This window comes from Penicillium atrosanguineum (assembly GCF_028827265.1).
Source record: "Penicillium atrosanguineum strain IBT 20685 chromosome Unknown utg000001l_segment0_segment0, whole genome shotgun sequence".
Taxonomy (NCBI): domain Eukaryota; kingdom Fungi; phylum Ascomycota; class Eurotiomycetes; order Eurotiales; family Aspergillaceae; genus Penicillium; species Penicillium atrosanguineum.
This window is the reverse complement of record NW_026623133.1, coordinates 289342-300508: the sequence shown is the minus strand read 5'-3', so window position 1 is coordinate 300508 and position 11167 is coordinate 289342. Positions and strand designations below refer to the sequence as shown.

The 11167-nt window shown below is 47.4% G+C and overlaps 3 protein-coding genes across 3 annotated transcripts; 1 reads left to right on the top strand and 2 right to left on the bottom strand.

The window, feature by feature from the left end:
• Nucleotides 1-702: 702 nt before the first annotated feature.
• N7443_000110 (glycoside hydrolase family 128 protein) lies at nt 703-1688 on the bottom strand (the record flags this gene model as incomplete). Its single annotated transcript, XM_056880166.1, has 2 exons — nt 703-1309; nt 1366-1688. 2 exons carry the CDS (start codon nt 1686-1688, stop codon nt 703-705), a joined length of 930 nt encoding a protein of 309 aa, XP_056745404.1.
• A 1465-nt stretch (nt 1689-3153) lies between these two features.
• On the top strand, nt 3154-6210 carry N7443_000109 (uncharacterized protein; the record flags this gene model as incomplete). Its single annotated transcript, XM_056880165.1, has 7 exons — nt 3154-3394; nt 3444-3755; nt 3810-4262; nt 4314-5523; nt 5579-5671; nt 5740-5933; nt 6008-6210. 7 exons carry the CDS (start codon nt 3154-3156, stop codon nt 6208-6210), a joined length of 2706 nt encoding a protein of 901 aa, XP_056745403.1.
• Nucleotides 6211-7148: 938 nt separating this feature from the next.
• On the bottom strand, nt 7149-9832 carry N7443_000108 (beta-glucosidase; the record flags this gene model as incomplete). The annotated part of the gene is made up of 4 exons (XM_056880164.1): nt 7149-7739; nt 7791-9060; nt 9107-9713; nt 9763-9832. 4 exons carry the CDS (start codon nt 9830-9832, stop codon nt 7149-7151), a joined length of 2538 nt encoding a protein of 845 aa, XP_056745402.1.
• Between the last annotated feature and the right edge of the window lie 1335 nt (nt 9833-11167).

Below are 11167 nucleotides of genomic sequence, written 5' to 3'. Positions count from 1 at the left end.
TGTGTTCCATTCAGAAAAGTTCTATAATGAGTATGACGCATAGTACTGACGACTGATATATGGACCTGGATGGGGGAACGTGACTATAGATATACTTCGAGGTAAACACTGATCGTACTGAGCTTGGGGGTGCCACAAGGCGACGTGGCGCAATTCATTCTTACAGCCATTTTCGAAATTGCCTTAATCAATACTGAAATGGGGATGGCTCGATGGCTGTCTGGCAATACAGACTAGGCACCAGCAACACACATACACCCTCCCAAGGGCTCTGGAAGGCGTAGTGGATACGCTCTGTAGGTGGGTATCGCTTTATCCTTAAAGCTGAATCATGAAGCAAAGAAACTGAAAAGTGCCGTCATATTCCGAATAGTTGTCCTCCTGTGTGTCCATTCATGTAGGAGAGGAGAATGCAGACAGACCAAGGCATGTAAGACACCTCACGCCCTACAGACCGATATCACTGCTTTCACCACTACAATACATACTTGACCATTATTTCCTTGCCCCACCGCCAAGTCTAAAGATATATCAGGGAGAGGATGTGGATAATATTTCTGACCATACAAAGCCATATCGCGATTAAGAATCCACAATCAGCATGGAAGGCCACTACCTGTTGTTCGTGTACTCTGTCGATCTTGATACATAGTGATCATTGTACCACCGAATCGGCCCACCTCATGAGGCTGATATCAATCATCACGTCGTTGCATACGCCACCCCAATATCTGAGAGCCCATTGCCTGCGTCATTCACCAGATAATCGGGAAACACTCCAAAGTATGCATATCGCTCTACATAACTTTGCTCATCCAACCATGGCAGTACCTGCTGCAAGAACTCTACCTGCTGCGCATTCGACCCATAACACTCAAATTCTGTAATCCAGACTGGCAGATTCAGCGTCTGATATGCGTCTGTAACGTTGCCCTGGAACCAGTCGGCACCACTCTGTCCATTGCCCGGGTCGCAGTCTTGGTACCAGTGAATAGCAGCAAAGTCGAAGTGGCATCCAGTGCAGTTTTGCAAGAAATACTGCGTCCATTGGGTCGAGTCATAGTTACCTCCGGAGGAAGAGCCGACATTGTTCCATAGAACATTCGGCATGCCGATCTTGACTTTCCCGGCAAAAGGCTCCATATATGTCTGATATCCCGCAGCTGCATTAGCAGGTAGAATATTAGCAGAGCCCGAATAAGTCAGGTCTGGCTCATTGAAGCCGAGAATGTTTAAGGTGCCTGCAGTTTCGACCGCGGCAGTCCAGTCGGGGTCAGAACCGCTGGGGAGGCCCCAAAGCATGGGAACACTGTGTCATACTGTCAGCTTCCGCCTTATCCTGAAGATAGCTGCTTGCGACTATACAATTCAAAGTCCGATTCTAGACCCCAGGATGGATATCCCCAATCATAACCCCACGAGATCTTAGGGTACCCCGCGAAGAGATTTGCATAAGCGGCATTGTTGTCGGGGTTGTTGTTATTGTACGCTAATCCACGCTTCGCGACGGTGGTGGCAGCAGACCGCTTTGCAACATCGGAATGGCTTGAGTGACCTTCAAAGTGCACCCACTTGGAATAGTTATGGAGCACTTTATTGACGATGGCCTCCACCGCAGGGATCTCAAACTGCTCGCCAACCACAAGTAGCGGCAGAACAAAAAGCACGAGTGCACGCGTGAGAATCATTGCTCAAGGCAGGTAAAAATCGATAGCTATAAACTGTCCGATAACTGAAAACAATTAGATCAAGAAAAAGGAGGCAACCAGACTTATACACATAAGGCCATCACCCCGCTTTATTCTTGCTTTATCCTAGAAGTCCATTTTCGATTTGGTATTAGAATTTCATGCTTACTAGCTGTTTTGATCGCTTTTGAACAACCCGACACAGGATATCTAGAAGCAGAATATTCGCGGAGTGTCGGGACAAGCGAGTCAACCATTAAGACCAAAATTCTGCAGAACCTTTGATCTGGTTCAACGGCCCTCTCTGCCGAATCTGATGTAGGATAGCTAGAAGCAGACAGCTCGCGGAATATCGGGATAAGAATCATTCAAATGTTTGACCACACCTGGCTAATTGAGTCAATCAATAAAATCCGAAATTCCGCAGAGCATTCGATCTGGGTAAATGACACCCTAGAACCCGGTCAATGCGGGGTTCTGTTGAATGTTAGTATAGATTCCGGAGTTCGATTCAATTTTAAATCAGGGGGCGTTTGATAGAAGGAATCAATGTAACACAATATGTTGTGTAGATTGGACATCATTGGCGAGGGTGAAAAAAGGGGAAAGTCAAATAAATATGATATGCGGGGATTGGGCCGTGACCTAGTCATGCAGGGGCATGCAAGTATATTGCTCTAGAGGATTGCCGGCAATTACCCGCATGCGATGTTATGAAACGGAGGGGGAAAACACAAGCCTTCTTTATTTCCCACTCCAGATCCTCGTACCTGTTTTTTCCCTTGATTTTTGAGTTTGGGAGGGTGCCATCTGCCCAATCATTCCAGGAATAGCGGTGTTCGGCTGATGATGCCTAACAACGAGCATAAGCCGCGCCTGAAGAATTACTGAAGAAACGCACAGACACACTTTGGAATATTTCTGGCCTAACTCGGGGATATCTCAAAATGGCTCCGAACCGAATCGGTAACCTGCGGGGTAAAAGTTGTGTAGCTCGCGTAGCATTTGCCCTTGTTCTTCCATGATTATTGTAATAAATGACATGAATCCAAGCTTCCGAAATTCCGCATGAACATACTTTCCACATTGCATGCTGTGCAAATCGACGTAGCTTGTTTACATGCCGGTTGCCTACTGCTGCCGGTCAGTGAGTTCTGATGGCTTAGCCTTCCCCATACATCCCCGCGCTAGAAAGGTCGGATGAACTCATTTACGGCGTAATGAGACGATGACTGCCAGGTTGCCTCGGCGTTCTTGGGCTTTTATCACAGATTTCTTGGCACAATATCATTTTGTGGCTGTCTGGTGCTTCCTCCAATTACTGAAGTGACTGGGATTGGCTCCTGGGAATGAAAGTCGAATATTGTATCACGGAAACTATATATAAGACCATGATGTCTCCCTAGTGTCATTCATATGGGTTCTAAACAAGCTCCCGGGTACCAGCACTTCTCAGTCTTCTAGCATGTTACCCTACACAGCTGCCCTGTTTGCCCTCTTCGGGGTGGCCTTGGCGGTTCCTATGGAAAAGAGAAGTTCTAGCTGGTCTTTCTTGGGCTGCTATACGGATAACGTCTCGGGAAGATCCCTGGCGGAGGGTATTCCTGCTCCTGGGGGAGCGACCAACATGACCGTACAGAACTGCCAGGCCGGGTGTCAGGCTTTGGGTTTCACTCTGGCTGGTTTAGAGTACGCCGATGAATGCTGTAAGCTCCATGGTCCACTTATATCCACAGAAACTAATTGAGCCATAAGATTGTGGCAATACCGTACAGAATGGTGGCGGTCCAGCCCCAGATGGAAGTACCGGCTGCGACATGGTGTGTGCTGGGAATTCTGCCGAAATTTGTGGAGGGCCCAATCGCCTGGATCTGTACCAATATGGAACTGCTGTATCCACCACTACGTCTATCACCACGGTAGAGTCGACCACTCATGCAACCACGACTGCCACATCTACAGGCTCATCCAACTACTGGTACGAGAATATTGATCACCAGGGAATTTCCGCCTTTGGGCCCTCTGGATATACGGTCTATCGAAATGTAAAGGACTATGGTGCCACAGGTATATCTCACCATCTCGATTGCATTAGGATCGAAGCTGAACTTTCTTCACTAGGAAACGGTGTGACTGATGATACGGCTGCCATCAACGCTGCCATCAGCGATGGCGGTCGTTGTGGTGAGGGCTGTTCATCCAGCACCACCACTCCGGCAGTGGTATATTTCCCGGCGGGAACCTATTTGATCTCCTCATCTATTATAGACCAGTACAACACCATTTTGCTGGGGAATCCGAACAGCCTACCGACGCTAAAAGCTAGCTCCAGCTTCTCTGGCTTTGGCCTGATTGATGGAGACAAATACTATACTGCATCACTCAATTGGGGCTCAACAAATGTCTTTTACCGGCAAGTGCGTAATTTTATCCTAGACATGATGAGTATCCCAGCTACTTCCTCGGCTACTGGAATCCATTGGCCCACGGCCCAAGCAACGAGTCTGCAGAATCTCATATTCCAGATGAGCTCGGCATCAGGCACGCAGCACGTTGGTGTTTTTTGTGAATCGGGTGTGTTGGTCATCTACCTTTTTAGAGCTATATCATTAATAAAAATAACAGGTTCTGCTGGTTTCCTCACCGATTTAACTTTTAATGGCGGCTTAAATGGCATCCAGGTTGGCAACCAGCAATTCACTATGCGCAACTTGATTTTCAACAACTGCGTCACCGCTATCAATCAGCTGTGGGATTGGGGCTGGGTGTATCAAGGCATCACCATAAACAACTGCCAGACCGGTATTGACATGTCCGCGGGTGGGTCATCCAACCAAGCAGTGGGCTCAGTGATTCTTGTGGACAGCACCATCACCAATACCCCGGTGGGATTGCTGACGGCATTTACCGAGAACGTGGCCAATAATGTGGCTAACGGCAGCCTCATTATTGACAACAGTATCTTCACTAATGTCCCAATTATTGTCAAGTCTACCTCCGCGGGCACTGTTCTGGCGGGCAGTAGCGGCAGTATGACGGTAGCTGGCTGGGGTGAGGGCAACAGCTACACCACTTCCGGCCACACACGCTTCCAGGGCTCTTTCACCCCCATCACTCGACCTTCAGCACTCCTCAGTGGCTCCAACTATTACGTTCGATCCAAACCCCAGTATGCTTCCCTCGTGGTCTCATCTTTCCAGAGCGTGCGCAGTGCCGGTGCCACTGGTAATGGGGTCACGGATGATACGAGCGCGTTACAAAACGTGATCAACAGTGCCACGGCGGCTGGACAAGTGGTGTTCTTTGACGCTGGTACATATAAAGTCACCAGCACCTTGCTGATTCCCCCAGGAGCGAAACTGGTTGGCGAGGCATATTCAGTGATCATGTCCAGCGGCAGCTACTTTAACAACATCAACTCCCCCCAACCTGTCGTTCGCGTGGGTACCGCCGGACAAGCTGGCCAGGTCGAATGGTCCGACATGATTGTTAGCACACAAGGTGCCCAGCCTGGGGCCGTTCTGATTGAGTGGAACTTGGCTGCCTCCGGGACTCCCTCGGGGATGTGGGATGTCCATGCCCGCATTGGAGGCTTCACCGGCTCTGACTTGCAGGTGGCTCAGTGCGAAAAGACTCCCTCTAGCACATCTATTGACTCCACATGCATCGCCGCCTATATGACTCTGCATGTGACAACTTCAGCCTCAAACCTGTACTTGGAGAATGTTTGGCTGTGGACCGCTGACCACGACATCGATGACGCCTCAAACACCCAAATTACCGTTTACAATGGGCGCGGTCTCTACATTGAAGGTACCGCCGGAACATTCTGGCTGTACAATTTGCCTCCACTTCTTTTTCCATTGAGGCAGTGAGCTAATGATCCATAGAGTCGGAACGTCGGTCGAACACCACACCCTGTACCAGTATCAGTTGGCCAATACTAAGGATGTTTACATGGGATTCATTCAGACAGAGACACCGTATGATTTCTTTCGATAATAACAGTCCCAACACCGCAGTGCGGAACCGACTAACACCTCGGATGTAGCTATTATCAACCCAACCCTCCAGCGCCCGCACCGTTCACTGTGGTGTCCTCATTGAATGACCCCAACTTTTCTACTTCCTGTTCTGGCCAGTCATCAAACTGCAACGACGCATGGGGTCTTCGAATTGTGAGCTCCGACAACATCCTTGTATACGGAGCAGGACTTTATTCCTTCTTCAACAACTACGACGGCAGTAGGCTTGACCCCTTCCCTTCGGACTTGGCCCTTCCCTTCGGACTTGGTTCAGAAATGCTAACTCCAAACTAGCCTGCAATGCACAGAATGGCCCCGAGAACTGTCAACCAAATATCTTTGACCTTGAAGGAACCGTCGAATCCATCGAGGTCTACTGTTTAAGCACCGTCGGCGTGCAAAACATGATCAGCCAAAATGGCAATTCTCTGGCGCTTTCTAATAATAACGTTGATGTTTTTACTGACACCATCTCCTTGTTCCAAATCCCGGCCTAGGAGCAGTGCGAGGTCGAATTTTCCCCTCAATTATTAGTTTACTGAAATCTTCTTATCCACTATGAGAAATGAATTAACTTAAAAAAAAAAAAAAAAAAAAAAAGAAAGAAAGAATATTTTTGTTCCTCGGGCAACTTGTATCCCTTGACAATGGAAAGAAAACCTCTCTTACTCAGGCAGATTTGGAAATTTTTCTTGTTTTCTCACTGTTGAAGAGCCTGATATCAACGAATTAGCATGTTAAACGGGAAAATATCAGGGCTGAACGTACTGTAGCCGTGCGATTGATTGGAACCCATGTTGAAAATTTTGCAATGAGAAGAAACCTGCAACTTTCCACGAAAAGAGCGGAATCAAAGTGAGGACTCACTGAGGATGTCTAATTAACCAACGCCGTGACGGTAGTGACCCTTAAAATACGTCTTTCGCCAGTGTAACCGATCTGAAGACTTATTCCCAGGCGATCTGACACCAATGCCCCGTAGAATACGTCCTGTTGTTGGAACAGAAAAATGAGCGGATGCAATTTAATTTTGATTTTATAATATTTACTTACCTAGGCCAATTAGAACTGTAGTCACACATATTCTACACAAAACGCTTGAGAATGGCGTTTTAAATTTGCAGATTATATGCTTGAAGGGATGATTGTTGGTTCTGATCAAGTAACGACAGTTTTTCTCGTGAAAATTGTGTATCGTTACGCCAGCCAGCCATACATACTTGACAGTTTTTGCGTAGCCTTACTGCCAAGATATTAGAGTGGAGGAACTATCGACCACGTCGTATATCAGGAATCAATTGGAAAGAGTGTATTGGCCAAATTAAGTCTGAGAACGCCCAAAAGAAATCGAATTACTTAGGTTTACCTACAGTTAAGTTGCAATAATTTGTATCTGGAGAAGCTTTTGTTTATCTTCCACGTGCTAATCTCCGATTCAATCGACAAGTCCAAGCAAACCATTCCATTCCCTAGTATGAGAAATTTCAAATCCGTTTGTGAGGTAGTTCTGCTCACCAGTCCCGACTGCAGTAATCCTATACACTCCGGCTTCACTGACCCAGGCAGATTGCGTCTCGTTCCAGAAACTAGTCGCCAGGGCCACTGGGATAACAATCACGATATCCTGTTTCTCCCCCTGTTGTAGTTTGAGCTTTTTAAACCCCTTGAGCTCTCTCGCAGGACGCGAAATACTGGCGCTGGAAGGTGGTGATATGAATATCTGAACAGTCTCTGCGCCACTAAAGGGCCCAATATTCTCCACTGAGACTGACACTTCCAGTACTTCCTCCTTGATTCTGTTTAGGGCTTTCAAGGGCTGCGAAACAGCAAGCCCGGAAAGACAGAAAACTGTGTAAGATAGACCGTAACCGAAGGCGAAGAGAGGATTCACCTTGACCTTTTCATAGTAGCGATAACCGACATAGATGTCCTCGCCATACAGTACTCTGCCTCCTTCTGAGCGAAAAGACAAGTATGTTGGGTTTTGCTCAATGACCTCTGGGAAGCTGAGAGGAAGTTTACCAGACTAAAAGGTAAAATCAGCTGGTATTTCCTATATAGCTTCTTCAATACTCACTGGATTCACATCTCCGAAGATGACATCTGCAATTCCATTACCTGTTTCATTTCCACCATACCACGCATGGAGAAGACATTTCACATCCCGGGCCCACGGCATTTTCACGGGCGTGCCACTTTGCACAATGACCACAGCATTTGGATGAACGGTGAGGACTCTTTCAACCAGCTCATCTGACATTGGCGGGAGATTCATATGTGGACGGTCAAACCCTTCACTTTCCCATTCACCACTGAGGCCAACACAGATAACCACCTGGTCGGCTGTAGTTGCCAGGTCAACAGCGTTTTGAATAGCAGATTCTATGTCAATCCGTTTACAACACCCCACCCGTAGTCCTCCTGGTCCAAATGATACAACTCCGTGTAGTTTCAAATTAGAAGTTGGGGCAGTACCGTAGTCGACAAGAATCTTGTACTGTTTTTTTGCTTCCAAGTATTGAGCGCCGCGCTCTTCTGGTGTCCCGATGCCGAAGAAAGATGTTCCCTGTCGCTGATTGATCTTGTTGTTGATCAACTTCTCCCCGTCAATGAAAAGCTCTCCGGTGCCGGCTACTGTAAGACCAAAGTCATAAACACCACTCTCAGTTGGCTCGAAGATACCCTCCATGGTGATGTAGTAAATGTCTGAGTGGATTTTTGGATGCTTGTAGTCCATCAAAAAGCATGAACTGCTCTTCATATGCAAGATATCCACCGCTTTTCTGTTCTTGTTAGAGGCGGGCTCGGTAAAAACGCTGAAAGTATATCCAACCTGACCATCTTTGGTCTTGAGCTGGTCGCCTAGAAGTGGTAACTCTTTGTGGCCGTACACTCCTTGTGAGAAGGTGACATCCTCAGTACATCTGCGACTAATCCCTTCTAAGGGCGTGATGGAATAATACGCCGGTAAGGCTGCAGAGCCTCCGCCACAATATGCTGCAATGTTGGCATTAGGTCCGATCACAAGAGTTTTTTTATTAGGATTCAAAGGAAGAATCTGATCATTGTTTTTGAGAAGAACGATTGACTCAGAGGCTGCTCTGCGGAGCAATGCTTTATCCTCGGGAATATTTCGTTCAACCTCTGGTGCATTTTCGGGAATTTCGGACCTGACTGCCTGTTTGACCATTTCTAAAACGGTGCGTACGCGTTCATTGATAGTCCGCTCGGAGACTTTGTTGGATGTGACGGCATGCACCAAGCCGGCCCCACGGAATCGGGATGGGCCAGGCATTTCAAGATCCAGACCGGCATTGATAGCCTCAGATCCACTGTAAGTACCGAACCTGTTTAAGTCAGCTAAGGTCATTTTAAGTGTGAGAAGCAACAAACCAATCGCTCACGATAAGTCCTTTATAATTCCATTCCTTTCGAACAATATCCTGGAGCAGATCAGGGCTCTCGCTGGCGTGGCATCCATTGACCTTGTTGTATGAAGTCATCAACGCCCCAGGATTAGCGCCAGCAAGGGCTAGCTGAAATGGAAGCAGATATATCTCCCTTAGAGCACGCTCAGTGACAAGCGCACTAACAGCAACACGCTCATGCTCCTGATCATTGCATACAAGGTGCTTCGGTGTCGCAATTACATTTTCGCTCTGCACACCCAAACAATAGCTGGTAGCCAAGGAGCCAGAAAGTAGTGGATCTTCTGAGAATGATTCAAATCCGCGACCGCCAAGCGGACCTCGTTGAATATTTATCGTCGGGCCAAGAAGCACATGTGCCCCCTTTGCTCTGCATTCTAGGCCAAGAAGCTTTCCCAGGGAGAAAATGAGCTCAGTATCAAACGAAGCACCTAGTGCCGTAGCGCAAGGTAGGCAGGCTGCAGGAACTCCGTTGAAAAAGCGCGTTCCACGAACACCATTTGGTCCATCTGACATACGAACTGAGGGGATCCCGAGTCGCGGGATTGCTGCTGTGTGCCAGCCATCGATTCCTTTCTGTTTAGTAAACAGCATGATTTCAAACGAGCAATGGTTATATACCTGAGAGTAATTTGACCTTCTCGTTCAAGGTGAGCTCTGAGAGCACATGGTCAATATGAATTTCCGACATTGTAGAAGAGCAGTGTTTGTAGCGAGGATGAAGAGAAAAAGAAAAAATGGAAAGCAAAACGACCGAACTTTAAGTCCACAGGCCACAAAATGGTCAAGGTGGCCATACACTTGCGCTGATTGAGCTATGCATCTCTTGAAAAATAATGTGGTTCGGGACATCTTCGGAACAAGGTAAGCCTGCCTCGCGGAGTATCGGACTCGGCACATTGGGATGGAACCGAAATCGCGGGCAAATTTGTATCCACCTGGGAACCTTTTCTCACCAGACATGCATGTAAATTGTGTTTTAGGATATTTACCCTCTCCATGGATTTACTCTCGGTGCACTCTGAATAGGCAGCGTGTAGAAATAATATGCCTAACAAATAAAGGCCCTGACCTCCAGCCGTGCCTGCAAAGAAGTGAAAAGCTAAAGTTCATCCAGTAGGAACAATCTATTGTAAGATTAGGGTTATATGACCTTTCTTTACTGGGTCTGGACAAGCGGCTCACAGTTCGGACTTGAAATAGCTTTAATATATTCTCTGCTTTATTTTCCACGGGTCTTCATGGCGATCTCATTTTGAGCGTAGGTCTGGAAATATACAATTCTTCGAAGAAGGTGCTCCGACCGAGGAGGTCAGGCACGAATAGGTCAAACTCGACGAATATCGGTAAGTGGGGGCGAAATTGGAGTCCCTAGAACAGAGACAGGAGATAGAGCTGCTGTTTTAACTCCTTTTCAACCAAAACTGGCTATTTGACGGTCTCATCAAAATTGATGGAAAATGGTTTCCAGCGTGGTGTCTGCTGGTCAATCACGCATGACCAAATGACACCAAAAGATATAGGCTGCGATGTAGAAAACTGAACCTTTAACGGGGCCATCGGAGATGGACGCTTCCTGGGGATTAGTGTTTCCATATCATCGATCCATCTCAGGATAGCCAGACTAGCGAGATCAAATCTGTCGCTTGATTAGTCGACTTTCACCAAAACCCCCGTTAACAATTGATGCCTCCCTAGGCTCTTCAGGATGTGGAGGGAAGATAGAAAAACTCCGCCCCGAGCGGCACAAAGTATTCCTACAAGAATCGGTTCTTTTCACACTTTGTCCTTCTAAAGCGGCATGTATGAGATGCTTGGGTGGTCCATTCAGAAATCTGGGGTACGGTCGCACATGCACAAGAAAGTTTTCTTTTCTGGGGTCCCCGCTAGTCAACATGTGAGGTTGGGGATTTCTTGTTGTCCGTGTTCGCAGTAAACGAGGGATTCTACCCCTCTTCACCGCATCCCTTGCCTCGAGCCTCCATGATAGATCTAGATCTATACCTTCCATCTCTAGAACCTACAT